This window comes from Dendrobates tinctorius, unplaced genomic scaffold (assembly GCF_039654945.1).
Source record: "Dendrobates tinctorius isolate UK_male_01 unplaced genomic scaffold, ASM3965494v1 ptg000272l, whole genome shotgun sequence".
NCBI classification, from domain to species: Eukaryota; Metazoa; Chordata; class Amphibia; order Anura; family Dendrobatidae; genus Dendrobates; species Dendrobates tinctorius.
Genome location: NW_027361939.1, coordinates 14,258,496 through 14,276,873, shown reverse-complemented (window position 1 = coordinate 14,276,873; position 18,378 = coordinate 14,258,496). Strand labels below are relative to the sequence as shown.

Below are 18,378 nucleotides of genomic sequence, written 5' to 3'. Positions count from 1 at the left end.
CTTCCTACAGGTGGCACTAGAAGTTCTAGTCCTCTTCCTCTCTGAAGAGAGAATTTGCATAAGAACTAATAGGCAGGTAAGTTGCTAACTCCTTACCTGTAGTGCCTGGTGCAGATGATGCTATCACAGACCGCTGTCACCGGCGATTCAGTGGCTAGGCTGACGTCACATCGTCAGAGCAGCAGCTTTGTTTCCAGTCTACTGTTGACGGGACGTGACTGCCAACGTCATGCTGATTGAGAGCAATGTGCCCTCTGCCTAACTGTAGGAAGTCGGCTGGCAATCAGCGAGATGTCAGAAGTCATGCCTGGACAACGGAGCAGCCGAGAAGAACAGCTGCTCTGCTGATGTGGAGCTACTGAATCACCAGCTGGTGCCATCTGTGACTCTGAGGACAGGTTGTCTGTCAGCAACTACCTGCCTGTTTTTTTCCACTATGGGCCTAGAAACTAAGTCCTGGACACTCTCTTTAAAAGTCTCCTACATCAGCAGCAACTTTTCCAACACTGCTTCATACAATCTAGTTTGATCCTGTTTTGCAGCCACATGTGGAGGACATCTAACATGATACAGAAGAATTCATGTTTTTATTAATTTGTCTCAGGTACATGGCTGCCAATTAGGGAAAATATTCTTTAGATTCATGTCCAAATGAGTTGCCAAGAGCACGGAGGATGGCGTCTCAAGTACACGGCCATAAATCAAGTCTCACTGATCTTATCTAATACCACCTAGGATTTTAAACACGGTCATACATAAAAGAAGCGCTGCCGTATGCATCACCAAGTAGTAAACTCTGCAGTGAATCGACCTCAGGAGGGTATTCCTGACTCACTGACATTGCACAGACACTCTAAACCCAGATCCTGGATCTGCTGTGGATTTCACGTTGCAAAGTGTGAAATCTGTAATTAATCTCTGCACAGAGAGATCAGAGTTTTTACATCTACTCAGCCGAGTTTGTACATGTAAACACCCTACTTGCGAATGCACCATAGGCTTACATGTGTGGGACTAATAGCTAGGACATACCACCATGGGGATGACAATTGTTGCACCAAGTCTAGTACACAAGTGTCCTATGAGTGTGCGACAGAAACAAACAGGACACAAGGAGTACATGAGTGCATGTATTTTTATAGTACTGGTCCTCGGTCATACAGGAGTAACATACAATGCAAACTACAATTCAGGTAAGAACACAAACTAGCAACAAGTAAGACGTGAGGCCGCTGTGTACATTAGTGGTGGTGCTCACTAGGTACAAGCTTGTAATGGGCGCCACAAGATGGGCAGCGCTGAGCCTCTCCCTTGTGCAGCCAGAACCAGATGACAGCGGTGTTGTCCTCCTCACCTACGGATGAAAACAACAGACGTTAGGATGAGGGCAGATGGCTGTACTGAACACAATCGCTCAGAACAGTGACCAAGAACAGATGTGACCATAGCGAAATGGAAAAGCATGTCATTGAGCTCCCTCAGGTTAGTGCCCCTGCTAGGTCATTCCTGATTGTCCCCTATATACTATTAGGGCAAGCTAACCTCAAAAAGGGATGTTCCCTCACTAGAAGACCCCGGCCTTCACTAACAAAAGTAGAGCTGTACAGAAGAAGTGCACAGCAAAAAGATTCACAGGACCCTCGTCCAGCGACCACTTCAGCAGTCATTGACCAGAACCCCCTCCTACCGGCATGTCTGGCGCTTCTGATAACAAAGCCTGGGACAACATCATGTGTGCATTGTGCCGGGCAACTAAGAGGGGGATTGCGGTGCTCTGGTGGATGACCACGGACTACCGATGAAGCAGCGCTACACCCGGGTTCTGCAAATCTTTTAAAAAATTTCTAGAAGCCTCCATTATTGAAGTCACCCTACAATTCTTCAGTCTCATTGTGAATACCTAGCCTGTTTTACCAGAGGACCCCCATAGATCAGCTTACCTATGGGGTACATACTAAGATGGAGCAGGTACAATATAGTATGTCTTCCCAGAGGCAGTAAGTGTACCATACCAGGACGAGATACAGAAAGCAATCACTGTAAGAGGTAGCAAGCCGTCTCCTGCTCTCCATAATATACAATCAGCTTTCCAAGTCTGCATCTTTCTTATTTTATATGGGGGCCATAAAGAAATAAATATGACACATGTAAGACTTACAGATGCAGCCCACGATCCTCTGGTTGTGCACGGAGGGGACGATGTGAGGATCCTCCTTGGTCCCTTTGTAATGCTTGGGCTTCAGCGTATTGTATGGATCCTGGAAGAACAGAACACTATAGTGAATCACCGGTATAAACTCAGCACAGTAGTAAGGAAAAGACCCCCGTGTCCCACCATGAAGGGTTATAACAGCAGGAGCCCAGCCCTGGATATTGTATAGTTCATACTTCTGCGATGGCCACTTTACCTACTAAGGTGACAACCACTCACATTAACAGTAAAAACAAGAACCTTGTGCCCCCTATAGTCCGCATTATCAGGATTAAGATCATTTGTAAAAAGTTACTGGGAAACTTGCCTAATGTGCTGCAGGAAACTATACAATTTCTTCCTAGTCAAAGGTTTATACAGTTTCATTTGTTCACTCCATAAGCAGGACATTTAAATAAAAAAAATGTTTAAAAGAAAATCACATGATCGATCAGTTTTACAGTCCCCCGGTCTCTTATCCTCATGTCACCACTGTTGATAAACATTGGGCTTAGCAGCCACGCTGATGTAGACAACATGAGAACATACAGTAGCTGCGACGTCACCAAAGATGAAATGGCAGGTTAAGGAAATCGTTTTTTTTTTTTTTTAATAGGAGACCCATTCTCTGGTCAGTGGTCGTCTGGGCCAATGATCTTATTTTATATAGGTCTACTTCTTTAAGATACCACTGCCCTTTTGCACAGGCGCCATGGGTGTAACTACATCATCTGCTTCCAGCCTGAGGCGTTTCATTTAGTACCGGCATATACAGTGCCTTGCGAAAGTATTCGGCACCCTGGAACTTTTCAACCTTTTCCCACATATCATGCTTCAAACAAAGACACCAAATGTAAATTTTTGGTGATGATTCAACAACAAGTGGCACACAATTGTGAAGTTGAACGAAATTTATTGGTTATTTTAAATTTTTGTGGAAAGTCAAAAACTGAAAAGTGGGGCGTGCAATATTATTCGGCCCCTTTAACTTAATACTTTGCTGCACCACCTTTTGCTGCGATTACAGCTGCAAGTCGCTTGGGGTATGTCTATCAGTTTTGTACATCGAGAGACTGAAATTCTCGTCCATTCTTCCTTGGCAAACAGCTCGACCTCTGAGGTTGGATGGAGATCTTTTGTGATCAGCAGTTTTCAGCTCTTTCCAGATTCTCGACTGGATTCAGGTCTGGACTTTGACTTGGCCATTCTAAGACCTAGATATGTTTGTGAACCATTCCATTGTAGATTTTGCTTTATGTTTGGAATCATTATCTTGTTGGAAGACAAACCTCCGTCCCAGTCTCAGGTCTTTTGCAGACTCCAACAGGTTTTCTTCAAGAATGGACCTGTATTTGGCTCCATCCATCTTCCCATCAATTTTAACCATCTTCCCTGTCCCTGCTGAAGAAAAGCATGCCCAAACCATGATGCTGCCACCACCATGTTTGACAGTGGGGATGGTGTGTTCAGAGTGATGAGCTGTGTTGCTTTTACGCCAAACATATCGTTTGGCATTGTTGCCAAAAAGTTCGATTTTGGTTTCATCTGACCAGAGCACCTTCTTCCACATGTTTGGTTTGTTTCCCAGGTGGCTTGTTGCAAACTTTAAATAACACTTTTTATGGATGTCTTTCTTCTTGCCACTCTTCCATAAAGGCCAGATTTGTGCGGTGTACGACTGATTGTTGTCCTATGGACAGACTTTCCCACCTCAGCTGTAGATCTCTGCAGTTCATCCAGAATGATCAGGGCCTCTTGGCTGCATCTCTGATCAGTCTTCTCCTTGTTTGAGATGAAAGATTAGAGGGACGGCCGGGTCTTGGTAGATTTGCAGTGGTATGATACTCCTTCCATTTCAATATGATCGCTTGCACAGTGCTCCTTGGGATGTTTAAAGTTTTGAAATCATTTTGCATCCAAATCCGGCTTTAAACTTCTCCACAACAGTATCACGGACCTGCCTGTTGTGTTTCTTGGTCTTCATGATGCTCTCTGTGCTTCAAACAGAACCCTGAGACTATCACAGAGCAGGTGCATTTATAAGGAGACTTGATTACACACAGGTGGATTATATTTATCATCATTAGTCATTTAGGACAACATTGGATCATTCAGAGATCCACAACGAACTTCTGGAGTGAGTTTGCTGCACTGAAAGTAAAGGGGCCGAATAATATTGCACGCCCACTTTTCAGTTTTTGAATTTCCACAAAAATATAAAATAACCAATAAATTTCAATCAACTTCACAATTGTGTCCCACTTGTTGTTGATTCTTCACCAAAAATTTACATTTGGTATCTTTATGTTTGAAGCATTATATGTGGGAAAAGGTTGAAAAGTTCCAAGGGGCCGAATACCTTCGCAAGGCACTGTATATTGTGGAAAACAATCGTACATCTAGATGCGGTTAGAGGGGGCGACACAACCATCATAGGAATCCCCATACTTCAGGGCAGGTGTCCACATATATTCCCAGCCTTACAGAACAACCTCCCCAAATATTCTCTCTGCACTTATCAAGTCATCTCTTATTACTTACTTGACCGTGCTTCAGTGCTGTCATGATTTCTCTCTCCAGCCCGGTGGCCTGTTCTTCATCGGTGGGAATACCTGCAGACACAGAGAACCAGAGCTGTGAGGTGGGAGGAGAATCGCTGTAAGACTTGCCCGTCATACGTGAACAGCAGGGCTCCGGGGTAAGATATTACTAAGCTCCTACATCTGAAGGCCAGAACCGTTCCTTCTAGTGAGAATAACCCCATAAGAAAATACAGCGGAGAGCATGGTCACTATGGCTCTGCGGTACGAAGCTTCAGATGCCGTGTGCCGCTGTCCAGAAGGTGCTTCAGGCCTTACACAGAAAAGGAACAAGAAATGCAGCAGTGCTCACAAAGGCATCAGTCTCGGCTGCAGATTCAGGAAGATTTGCCGCTTTTATTCCCATCAAAACGACAAATGCAAAATCCAAAACCAGGACACGGAGGTGACCATAACCTTCCACCAGACTTGCGAGTCCTCACATCGCACACTGTAGGATTCCTTGGTGCCGGCAGCAGGTGATTTGCACACCTCCAACCACACTCCAACTAGACGTGTCCGGCATCGATCAATACACTTGTACTGAGTGAGGCCAGATACAGTCTAGTCGGCATGTGACCAAATGTATGCAAATCACATACTTGTGGTCACGAGACTACCACTCCCATGACTGCAGACTTGTAGTTTAAGACCAGACAACCTCTATAAGGTAGAGGCAAGCCGATCAATTTACAGGACTCCGGTCCAGGTCAGGGTTACCTAGCTGCTAGATGGGAGAACTGCGAATCTCTTACCATCCAGCGTAGCATTTGATTTGTCAAGGCTAGCAGAATTTTGAGGACTATTTTTTAGACAAGAAGGAGTACACACTTTGCAGTAACTCAAATCTATAGTACATAGACGTGTAGACATCATATGACCTATAGAAAGCCATCAAATTACGTTGGGGGGCATGGACCATGGGGACATGACGCCGTGTGTGGGAGGGCTGCGAGGACATGACGCTGTGTGGGAGGGCTGCGAGGACATGACGTCGTGTGTGGGAGGCAGGGCTGTGGAGTCGGAGCTCATTTTGGTGCAGTCGGAGTTGGAGTCGGTATAAAATGGACCAACTCCTAAAATATATAATAAATTGGGTACAGTAGTTCAATGCAGAATATGCTGAATATTTTTTCATAGGAATTTGGGAAAGTTATGAAATGTCCTATAAATGACTGTTCTATTCCTGATCTAAGGCTACATTCACACACAGCGTTTTTCCTGCGTTTTTTGTGGATACGTTTTTCAGTTGCAAAAGCAGATCAGCTTTTTAAAAATCGCATCACCTGAAAGGTTTTTGAGCTCATAGATAATGTTTTCAATAGCAAAAGCAGATTAGAAATCTGCTCTATCTATAAATCCATTTATCCATATCTGTCTATCCATATCATATCTGTACCAAAAAGAATGAAAGCCGGATAGCACACAGACTAACACTCCTTTTTTTTAGCACCAGTCAGGTACACCTCATAGCTGCCCAAAAGGACGCCCAGGACAGGCATTGCTCGTCTTCAGTAACATCAACATCAACTGATAGTTGGAATAAATAGACTGCATTCACCGCATCTTCTTAAGGTGCAGGCTTTACTTTCAAGTGTAGGGGTGTGAAGTATGAGGTTCTGCAGCAGCTGAGGTGTGCAGTATGAAATTCTGCGGAACAGTATGAGATTCGCCCCCCCCCCCCCAGGTTTGATCCTGGCTACGCCCATAGTGTGAATGTAGCCTGAGGATCTAGGCTTTGTCTTAGCTGAGATAAGTCATAGTGTGTATGTATATATATATATACACATACACACACACACACACACATATATATATATACACAGTACAGACCAAAAGTTTGGACACACCTCAATCAAAGCGTTTTCTTTATTTTCATGACTATGAAAATTGTAGATTCACTCTGAAGGCATCAAAACTATGAATTAACACATGTGGAATTATATAATTAACAAAAAAGTGTGAAACAACTGAAAATAGGTTCTTCAAAGTAGCCACCTTTTGCTTTGATTTCTGCTTTGCACACTCTTGGCATTCTCTTGATGAGCTTCAAGAGGTAGTCACCGGAAATGGTTTTCACTTCACAGGTGTGCCCTGTCAGGTTTAATAAGTGGGATTTCTTGCCTTATAAATGAGGTTGGGACCATCAGTCGTGTTGTGCAGAAGTCTGGTGGATACACAGGTGATAGTCCTACTGAATAGACTGTTAGAATTTGTATTATGGCAAGAAAAAAGCAGCTGAGTAAAGAAAACCGAGTGGCCATCATTACTTTAAGAAATGAAGGTCAGTCAGTCTGAAAAATTGGGAAAACTTTGAAAGTGTCCCCAAGTGCATTGGCAAAAACCATCAAGCGCTACAAAGAAACTGGCTCACATGAGGACCGCCCCAGGAAAGGAAGACCAAGAGTCACCTCTGCTGCGGAGGATAAGTTCATCCGAGTCATCAGCCTCAGAAATCGCAGGATAACAGCAGCTCAGAATAGAGACCAGGTCAATGCCACACAGAGTTCTAGCAGCAGACACATCTCTACAACAACTGTTAAGAGGAGACTTTGTGCAGCAGGCCTTCATTGTAAAATAGCTGCTAGGAAACCACTGCTAAGGACAGGCCACAAGCAGAAGAGACTTTTTTGGGCTAGAGAACACAAGGAATGGACATTAGACCAGTGGGAATCTGTGCTTTGGTCTGATGAATCCAAATTTGAGATCTTTGGTTCCAACCACCATGTCTTTGTGCGACGCAGAAAAGTGAACGGATGGACTCTACATGCCTGGTTCCCACCGTGAAGCATGGAGGAGGTGTGATTGTGTGGGGGTGCTTTGCTGGTGACACTGTTGGGGATTTATTCAAAATTGAAGGCATAATGAACCAGCATGGCTACCACAGCATCTTGCAGCGGCATGCTATCTCATCCGGTTTGTGTTTAGTTGGACCATCATTTATTTTTCAACAGGACAATGGCCTCAAACACACCTCCAGGCTGTGTAAGGGCTATTTGACCAAGAAGGAGAGTGATGGGGTGCTACGCCAGGTGACCTGGCCTCCACAGTTACCAGACCTGAACCCAATCGAGATGGTTTGGGGTGAGCTGGACTGCAGAGTGAAGGCAAAAGGGCCAACAAGTGCTAAGCATCTCTGGGAACTCCTTCAAGACTGTTGGAAGAGCATTTCTGGTGACTACCACTTGAAGCTCATCAAGAGAATGCCAAGAGTGTGCAAAGCAGTAATCAAAGCAAAAGGTGGCTACTTTGAAGAATCTAGAATATAAGACATATTTTCAGTTGTTTCACACTTTAATTATATAATTCCACATGTGTTAATTCATTGTTTTGATGCCTTCAGAGTGAATCTACAATTTTCATAGTCATGAAAATAAAGAAAACTCTTTGAATGAGAAGGTGTGTCCAATCTTTGGTCTGTACCGTATACATGTATAGAGTGTATTACATATTTACAATTTATTACAGTTTTTTGTGTTCTAAAGTTGTATTCCAATAAATAGATATTATGTTCTAAATATCTTGATTATTGGATCATAGAAATGATTAAATGTCTGATGTTCACATTGTACTACAATAAATTTTTCACTTAAATATAAGCAATATATGTGGGAGTCGGAGTCGGTGTAAGGGAAATTGAGGAGTCGGAGTCGCAGGTTTGGCTTACCGACTCCACAGCCCTGGTGGAAGGGCTGCGGGGACATGACGCCGTGTGTGGGAGTGCTGCGGGGACATGACGCCGTGTGTGGGGAGCTGTTTATCAAGGGGCAATGGCTGAACAGGAGCAGAAGGTTTATGAATAGCAGTGAATTATATGGGGTCGATTGGCTATTATAAGGATACAAGTTACAATAAGCCCCATCGTAACATATAGCAGCGAGTCAGCAAAATTAGTTCTGCTCAGTATTAAGCGATACATATAACATACCGTATTTTTCGGACTATAAGACGCACAGGACCATAAGACGCACCCCAATTTTCAGAAGGAAAACAGGGAAAAAATAATGTGTCAAATGGGGGTCCGTCTTACAGTCCGAATTCAGCTTACCTGGGAAGGGATCCGGCACAGGTGGAGGAGTTGTCACAGGGGTCATTCAGTGGTCCAGGCTCGTGCGGTGGCGGCTCTATGCTGGGGCAGGTTGGTGGTGCTGGGGCAGGTTGGTGGTACTGGGGCAGCTGGGCTGTGCTGGGGCAGCTGGGCTGTGGGTGGCGGCTCTCTGTGCTCCGCTGCAGGGGCGGCAGCTCCGCCGACATTTCCTCCAAGCCCGGAGGCCCCCGCTCATCCCTTGCTGGCCGCCATGTTGCGGTGTCCCCCGGGAACATGGACGCTGGTCCAGGGACGGCGCATGCGCAGGTTCAGATCTCGTCCCGAGATCTCAGGGGACGAGATTCAAATCTTGGCAACGAGATCTCGTCCCCCGAGATCTCGGGACGAGATCTGAACCTGTGTATGCGCCGTCCTCGAACCGGCGCCCGTCTTCCCGGCGTCCATGTTCCCGCAGGCCACCGCAACATGGCGGCGGCCAGCAAGGGATGTGCGGGGGCCTCCGGCTTGGAGGAAATGCCGGCGAGCCGCCGCCCCCGCACCGGAGCACAGAGAGCCGCTACCCCTGCACCGGAGCACAGCCCGCTGCCACCACCGCACTACAGAGCCCCGCGACACCCGCACCAGCCATGATCGGAGGTTAGTATATTGTGACCATAAGACGCACCCCCCACTTTCCCCAAAAATTTTTGGGAAAAAAAGTACGTCTTATGGTCCGAAAAATACGGTAATAATTAGATTAATATTGAGCAGAATTAATTTCAGCCTATTGGATTTGTATCCACAACAGTCACAGGATCTCATGTGGCCCCTCGGGAAAATTAATTGGCCACCCCTGGTATATATACAAGACTAAGATCTCACGATGAGGGGAAAACTGTATCTTGTAACCATGCTTCATGCATGAAAAGACAGAACTTGTTTTCATCAGATAAAGGGGATTGTTGGGGGTCCGACAGCTGGGACCTGCCCTGACCAGCAGAATGGGGCACTTTCATCTCTTTTAGAATGGAGTAGAAGTGTGCATGATCAATCTGAGCGCCATTCTTGCCCCATGGGGCGGCTGAGAGGTCTTTTTCCAGCAGCTCCGTTGAGGGTGAATGGAGCAGTGGTCGGGCACTAGAAGCTCTATTTTGTAACCTGCAAAACAAGGAATTTCTTTGCCCATCGGTCACACAATCACTGCAAGTTATCGCTTATGCTATAGTTAGGCGATAACTTGATTTCCCTGCACAAAAAATTAAGAGTCTGTAAGCAAGGAATGACTCTTCAAACCAAGCAGAGTCGCTCGATGCACACTTTGTGGCCAAACAATTAAGTAATTCCCATCTGTTTTGTTTCTATCTCCGCTATACCAGAGAAGGGCAGAGATAGAGGGAAAACAAGTAGGTGGGAAGGTGCAAGTAAACGTTTGGCAGCACCAAGGGTGCAGCAACCGCCTGTGCTTGGTTAGAACAGTCATTCTCTGCTTACAGACTCCCTTTAAGGCCCTCAAACACATTAGAGAGCCATCAACCCAAGAACGGTTTGGTCAACAGCTCTCTCTCCTGACAAGGGCTATGGAGTCTGAGTAGAGGTCGATATAAAATGGACAGTACAGTATTACAATGCAGGAGGTGCTGTAAATGTTCTCATAAGAATGTGGAAAAGTTATGAAATCTCCTATAAACGTCTGTTCTGTTCCTGATCTAAGGATCTCGGCTTTTAGTTGTGATGAATCTGTGCCGCACTTTATGCACACGATCAGTAGTGATCAGTGCTGTGGAGTCGGGGAAACTGAGGGGTCGGAGGTTTGGCTCACTCACACCACAGTCACTATCACACAGGAGCAGCCCGCCAAATGCTCCTGTGCTCTCTACGAGGCCCCCAATATACAACTAATGCTGTTCACAACAGTCAGCAAAGGGGAAACAACTATTAACAAACTGTCTTAGACAAATAATCCTGAACCAGAGACCAGAAAAGGTAACCTGATAATAGTAATACGGGAATATAAATTTACAATCAGCATGAGTCAGTATACGGCATGTCCTTGGCCATAAATCTCCTGTTTACTGAGGTCACGAGTGTATCCTGTAGAATGTAAGCCCCCCAGGGCAGGGTCCTCTCCCCTCTGTATCTGTCTTTGTTAGCTTACTGTAAAGGTACTGTCACACTTAGCGATGTACCAGCGATCCCGACCAGCGATATGACCCGGTCAGGATCGCTGGCACATCGTTAAGTGGTCGCTAGTGAGCTGCCAAACAGGCAGATCTCACCAGCGACATCGCTGGGGACGGGGGTCGCTACTTACCTGTCACACTAGGCGATCCTGCGTCCTCCCGCCCGGCTCCACGCTCGTCTCTCCACAGGAAGCGCCGCAGGAAGCTGACGACGAGAAGCGGTCCTGAACGTTCTCGCGCGATCAGCAATAACCAGCGGGGGAGCCGGTCATAGGTAAGTATCAGACACAGCGATATCACTAGCAATATCGCTATAACGTCACTAGTTATAGCGATATTCCTAGCGATATCGCTTAGTGTGACAGTACCTTAAGTGATATCTGTAATTTGCATGTAACCCATGCTCCATTATTCTCTATGTGGAGTGTGGCTCTGCGGGTGGAGGTTGGTGCTGGAGGCTCCATTATTCTCTATGTGGAGTGCGGCTCTGCGGGTGGAGGTCGGTGCTGGAGGCTCCATTATTCTCTATGTGGAGTGTGGCTCTGCGGGTGGAGGTCGGTGCCGGAGGCTCCATTATTCTCTATGTGGAGTGTGGCTCTGCGGGTGGAGGTCGGTGCCGGAGGCTCCATTATTCTCTATGTGGAGTGTGGCTCTGCGGGTGGAGGTCGGTGCCGGAGGCTCCATTATTCTCTATGTGGAGTGTGGCTCTGCGGGTGGAGGTCGGTGCCGGAGGCTCCATTATTCTCTATGTGGAGTGTGGCTCTGCGGGTGGAGGTCGGTGCTGGAGGCTCCATTATTCTCTATGTGGAGTGTGGCTCTGCGGGTGGAGGTAGGTGCTGGAGATTTCCCATTACTGGGCACAGGGGGCAGTAACCTTTTCAGAGCTGAGACTATCTTGGTGCTTTTTTGTTGTCACTTTCTAAGAATCATAGCATTTTGTTCCTTTTCCTCGGATAGATACATATGACCCAAGTATGGAAAACAGGAAGTAACGAAACATATTACAATGTCCCTTTCCTGTCCCCACACGCAGCATAATGTTCCCCACTACCGTCACCCCCCCACATAGTATAATGTTCCCTCAGTACCGCCATCCCCCACACGCAGTATAATGTTCCTCCAGTACCGCCATCCCCCACACGCAGTATAATGTTCCCCCAGTACCGCCATCCCCCACACGCAGTATTATGTTGCCCACTACCGTCACCCCCCCACACAATATAATGTTCCCCCAGTACCGCCATCCCCCCCCATACACAGTATAATGTTCCCCCAGTACCCAGTATCAGCCCTTGGTTTATGCAGGACTCTGCTGTCTGTGCTGGTTCTCATCGTCCTGGATGAGGTGAAGTTTATGTGTGGGGTCAGGGAGGGTTTATAGTGTGGATGTAGCAGAGCCGTGTGTGCGAGGTGTACGGAGCAGAGCTGCGAGTGTGTGAGTTGTACGGAGCGGAGCCGCACGAGCGGAGTCGCACGTGTTTGAATGGAGCGGGGCCGCGTGTGAGGTGTATGGAGCGGAACCGCATGTGTATAAGGTTTACGGAGTGGATCCATTTGTGTACAAGGTTTACAGAGCGTGGCCATGTGCCTATTAGGTGTACGAGGTTTATGGAGTGGAGCCATGTGTGTGAGGCATAAAAAGCGGAACAGTGTGTGTAGGATGTATGCGGAGCCATACATGTACGATGTGTATGGTGGGGAGCATTCATACCTCCCAGCGGGACAGTCCCGATTTTGAGAGAGATACTGCCCTGGCTGGGAGCTTACTTTTCCCACGGACACAGGAGTACAAGGCGGAGCACTTTAAAATTTGCATGTGACCTTCTACCGGAAGTGACGTGCTAGAAGCTGACCGGAAATTAGGTAATTTCGGGAGGAGATTGTGACGGAACCATGGAGGCACTTCAGGGAATGCTTCAGATCCATCACCGTGTCCTCCTCCAACAGCGCAGACAGCAGGATCGCCTTGAACTCGGGGATGCCGGCCATGTGAGTGGATCATGATATGTCCTGCATCGGGAGGCTCAGGAGGGCACTACAATGGGAGCCGGGCTGCTATAGTATCTTTATAGAATCTTTCTTTCTTTCTCTCTGTTTCTTTACGTCTCTAATCTTTCCTTCTCTCTCTGTTTTCTTTTTCTTTTCCTCAGTACCAGTCAGTGTGCCCACAGTACCAGTAGAATAAGAGGGGTAGGAAACTAGGTGGCACTGGTCATATTGAACCTCTCATACTTTTTACTGGTGTATAATCATATGCCCTCAGCACCCCCATAAAGAGGACCAGCCACAGACAACAGAGTACAAACAAATCACTATTACTATCAGTCCAAGTGGACAACTATATACGTAAAGGTAATGATGTCCCTGTGCCAAGCACTGCGGAGTATCAGAATACACTGAGGAGACCAGAGCAGTGGGGACAGGGAGAAGTATTATATGGGGCCCATTATACTGTATAGAGTATTATATGGGGCCCATTATACTGTATGGAGCATTATATGGGGCCCGTTATACTGTATGCAGTAATATATGGGGCCCATTATACTGTATGGAGCATTATATGGGGATAGGGGATGACTTTCTGTTTGTTGTGGATCTGACCTCTGGGACCCCCATGATCCTAGGAAATGTAGCTTTGAAGAGCACCATGTGAATGGAGCTGTGGTCCAATCATACGCACTGTGACGTCATTCACATGTGGCTCAATAACTCCTTTAATAGAGTGATGAGGGGACGACAAAGTATAGCAAAAATTCACTGATCAGGGCTGATGAGTGTTATAGTTTGTGGGCTGGTGGGGTTTGTGTGGCAGGGCTACCATTGCCATTAATGACCCTTGTTCTGGATACTTCTGTGTTGTTCTTGTATGTGTGTGTGATGGCGCTGACATCCTTGTGTTTGGACACCTTTTTTTTCTATTTATCTAAATCAAAATGTCCACTACTATACTCAGTCTTACAGGATAGATATGAGAATCTCCTTTGTGTGGGGGCGCCATTTTGCCGCTCGCCTCAGGCAGCACGGAGGCTAGGCTCACCCCTGGGACACTAGGACGGAGTCTGTGCCGAGCTCCTGACTCTCATTACACACAGTGGCGCTCACCTCCAGCAGACATGTGCCGCACAGGAGCAGCCGCCCGCGCAGCGCCGGTCCTGGTGAAGGCGCGGACTGCGCCGCGGATCAGTAACCTTGAAGCCATGATGAAGTCTGCACCGGCGACCGCACACACAGGACGAACCCAGGAAGTCGTGCGTCACGTCTGGTGTATTCCCAGCTGCGGCCGCCAGGGGGACTGTGTCACGTGATGATGTGAGACGCGAATCGTAACACAGACTGCCAGAGGGGGTGTGTCACGTGATGATGTGAGCGCTGGCTGCAAGCACAGAAAATATGTCACGTATGTACTGGCATGTAATGCCAGGTGAGACCGCTAGGGGGTGAGGGTCATGGTATGATGAGAAATGTCAGTACAGATCATTAGGGACAGCGTATCACGTGGTGATGTGAACGATGCTAGTAGAGACCGCTAGAGGGAGCGTGTCACGTGATGTCGTGAGCGCTACCAGTGTGAAGTATCCAATACCGACCACTAGGGGGCGGAGGTCGTGTGATGAGCGGTATATATAGTGTGTACACGGCTGTGCAGACTGTGCGGCTCAAAAACGGGAGAAGCAATGTCAGTTTACAGACAGCTGGGCTCCGCTTTGCTTTTCATGTTTGCGGTAGTTTTATCATTGTCATTTTGGGGTCTCTGCAACTTTTTAATCTTATTCCTTTTTTAGCCATTATGACCATAAATCAGCGATTCTCCCATTTCAGTTTTTCGTCGTGCAGGATACACACGATATCTCACTAGATCGGACAGTCTCGCACACGCAGATACCGAATATGTTATTTTTTATTTCTTAGATGTTATTTTTAAGGAAAAAATGGGGGAGATATGAACCTTAATGTTATTGTTTCAATGTTTTTCATTAGTGTTGGTGACTTCCTCCTGTAAATTCTCTGTAATGCTGCAATATTACAGTATAAGGTGAGATGACCGTGCTCAGCTTCATAGGTACAAGCATGGTGGACGGGGATCTTCAGTCCCTATCGGCTCCCCGCTTCCTGGCTCTTAGCTGTCTCTGGCACAATCGACAAGGGGATGGTAATTCCGATGGCCGCAGACTCTGGTGCCGGCTGTACAACGCAGCCATGTCCCTATACCTACAGTGCTACCTTATGAAGAAGCTAAGGGACTTGTGGGTTCTCTTAGGCCGGACATTCACAGGGTCTCCGTACGGACGGCAATGTCCCGACCAGATGAGAATCTCCTGATCCAAACAGCCACATTGGCAGACCCGGTGTGGATATCACCGGCTGTACTTGGGCTGTAATTGTCCTACGTGTGATACCATCACCAGGGACAATGTGTAGCTCAACAAAACCATATTATCTGATCTGCCTGTTCGGTATGGATCTCCGTCTTCCTGAGATGGCCGACTCTCCCATACTCAGTAGGTCTCGTTTGGCCGAGCCCTTCATTGTTCTCTATGAGAAAGCCGCCGACTAACACACCACCCAGCGACTTATCTCAGGGAGAACAGTGCAATGGTCAGTCCGAAAACAGACATTTGTGATCAACATCTTGCCTGACGATTTTTTGTCCCCATACACCCGAACGTGTCGATATCAGCAGATTTGGCCCACATAAGTCCAATGTTTAGCGTTAGGCTACATTCACACATCCGGGTGACACGTCCCAGTGCCGTCGGTTTCTTTCTCAGAACCCACACCGACCCACAGTTACATTGATCCACACTCATCTATGTGAGCGTTCCCATCCGAGAGGAACACACCGATTTATTCTGTCATCCTGGTTCCATCAGGCCCTTCCCTTTTTCGCACTGACGCCGGTAGACTCTCTGAACATTTTTATCCATTGACTCTTAACAATGTATTTGTTAAAAACGGATGAAACTCGGATGAAAAACTGAAGGGCACAGTCTGTCTACCTAGTTTCATCTGTGGCTCCCAGATCCACGTAGACTTTAATGGCCGAGACTGATCCGCAGAAGGGATGAGGATAGGACCTGCGCTCGGTGTTCGGTCCCGGAGACACGGATTTCTTCATAACACCGATGTGTGTGGATCAATGAAACTCTATGGGTCAGGCGATGTTCGAGAAAAAAACTGATGGCTCTAATATAACACAGATGTGTGAATTTAGACTTAGTCACAATCTGACCATCAGAATGGATTTTTGTCCGTTTCTGCGACGTGGACCACCCATTGTCCCAAACATTTGTTCCCACCCACTGCCCTAATAAAAGCTCAATATCACATAAAACTCTTTTCCAACAAGTACGATGTTGTAATTCCAGGGAATATGACAGCCGTGATATTGTTAGCTGACATCCATGCCACACTACCTCTAGTGGTAGAGAGCGTGTTCATGGTTCTGTGACCTTAAATGCCTCCAAAAGCTGGTGAATTATTCACACTACAGGTGGAGTAATATCATCCATTTACTGATGAGCTTGCCGCCCCGAGCCTGTTTGCACCCAAAGCATTTCCTTATTCTTCACAACCCTAAAAACTACCCGTAGTAATAATTTACTCCAGTATCAGTGCCACGCATCACCATAAACATCAGCCTGTCCTAGTTTCTTGAATCTCCACACAGCACAGAACGCAGCTACAGCTTGCGGTGGACGGGAGCTGTGTCATGTATACAGGCCTGCGGTGGACGGGAGCTGTGTCATGTATACAGGCCTGCGGTGGACAGGAGCCGTGTCATGTATACAGGCCTGCGGTGGACGGGAGCCGTGTCATGTATACAGGCCTGCGGTGGACGGGAGCCGTGTCATGTATACAGGCCTGCGGTGGACGGGAGCCGTGTCATGTATACAGGCCTGCGGTGGACGGGAGCTGTGTCATGTATACAGGCCTGCGGTGGACAGGAGCCGTGTCATGTATACAGGCCTGCGGTGGACGGGAGCCGTGTCATGTATACAGGCCTGCGGTGGACGGGAGCCGTGTCATGTATACAGGCCTGCGGTGGACGGGAGCCGTGTCATGTATACAGGCCTGAGGTGGACGGGAGCCGTGTCATGTATACAGGCCTGAGGTGGACGGGAGCCGTGCCATGTATACAGGCCTGCGGTGGACGGGAGCCGTGCCATGTATACAGGCCTGCGGTGGACGGGAGCCGTGCCATGTATACAGGCCTGCGGTGGACGGGAGCCGTGTCATGTATACAGGCCTGCGGTGGACGGGAGCCGTGTCATGTATACAGGCCTACGGTGGACGGGAGCCATGCCATGTATACAGGCCTGCGGTGGACGGGAGCCGTGTCATGTATACAGGCCTGCGGTGGACGGGAGCCGTGTCATGTATACAGGCCTGCGGTGGACGGGAGCCATGTCATGTATACAGGCCTGCGGTGGACGGGAGCCATGCCATGTATACAGGCCTGTGGTGGACGGGAGCCGTGTCATGTATACAGGTCTGCGGTGGACGGGAGCCGTGTCATGTATACAGGCCTGCGGTGGACGGGAGCCGTGTCATCTATACAGACCTGCGCTGGACGGGAGCCGTGTCATGTATACAGGCCTGAGGTGGACGGGAGCCGTGTCATGTATACAGGCCTGCGGTGGACGGGAGCCGTGTCATGTATACAGGCCTGCGGTGGACGGGAGCCGTGTCATGTATACAGGCCTGCGGTGGACGGGAGCCGTGTCATGTATACAGGCCTGTGGTGGACGGGAGCCGTGTCATGTATACAGTACAGGCCTGCGGTGGACGGGAGCCGTGTCATGTATACAGGCCTGCGGTGGACGGGAGCCGTGTCATGTATACAGGCCTGCGGTGGACGGGAGCCGTGTCATGTATATAGGCCTGCGGTGGACGGGAGCCGTGTCATGTATACAGGCCTGTGGTGGACGGGAGCCGTGTCATCTATACAGTACAGGCCTGCGGTTGACGCGAGCCGTGTCATGTATACAGGCCTGCGGTGGACGGGAGCCGTGTCATGTATACAGGCCTGTGGTGGACGGGAGCCGTGTCATCTATACAGTACAGGCCTGCGGTGGACGGGAGCCGTGTCATGTATACAGGCCTGCGGTGGATGGGAGCCGTGTCATGTATACAGGCCTGCGGTGGACGGGAGCCGTGTCATGTATACAGGCCTGCGGTGGACGGGAGCCGTGCCATGTATACAGGCCTGCGGTGGACGGGAGCCGTGTCATGTATACAGGCCTGTGGTGGACGGGAGCCGTGTCATCTATACAGTACAGGCCTGCGGTTGACGCGAGCCGTGTCATGTATACAGGCCTGCGGTGGACGCGAGCCGTGTCATGTATACAGGCCTGTGGTGGACGGGAGCCGTGTCATCTATACAGTACAGGCCTGCGGTGG

The 18,378-nt window shown here is 48.2% G+C and overlaps 1 protein-coding gene across 1 annotated transcript; it reads right to left on the bottom strand.

Moving 5' to 3' along the window:
- Positions 1 to 1,117: 1,117 nt before the first annotated feature.
- Positions 1,118 to 14,295, bottom strand: COX5B (cytochrome c oxidase subunit 5B). Its single transcript, XM_073559551.1, has 4 exons — positions 14,080 to 14,295; positions 4,733 to 4,803; positions 2,159 to 2,258; positions 1,118 to 1,354 (listed from the first exon to the last, which is right to left on the bottom strand). Exons 1-4 carry the CDS (start codon positions 14,174 to 14,176, stop codon positions 1,242 to 1,244), a joined length of 381 nt encoding a protein of 126 aa, XP_073415652.1. The 5' UTR covers positions 14,177 to 14,295; the 3' UTR covers positions 1,118 to 1,241.
- Between the last annotated feature and the right edge of the window lie 4,083 nt (positions 14,296 to 18,378).

Bases quoted from the DNA above. Each gene is read 5' to 3' on its own strand.
- COX5B (XM_073559551.1), bottom strand. From the start codon at position 14,176: ATGGCTTCAAGGTTACTGATCCGCGGCGCAGTCCGCGCCTTCACCAGG. The intron at 2,259-4,732 runs GTAAGTAATAAG...CTGTTCTTCCAG, and splicing joins CAGCACTGAAGCACGGTCAA to GATCCATACAATACGCTGAA. The intron at 1,355-2,158 runs GTAAGTCTTACA...TTTCATCCGTAG, and splicing joins GAGGATCGTGGGCTGCATCT to GTGAGGAGGACAACACCGCT.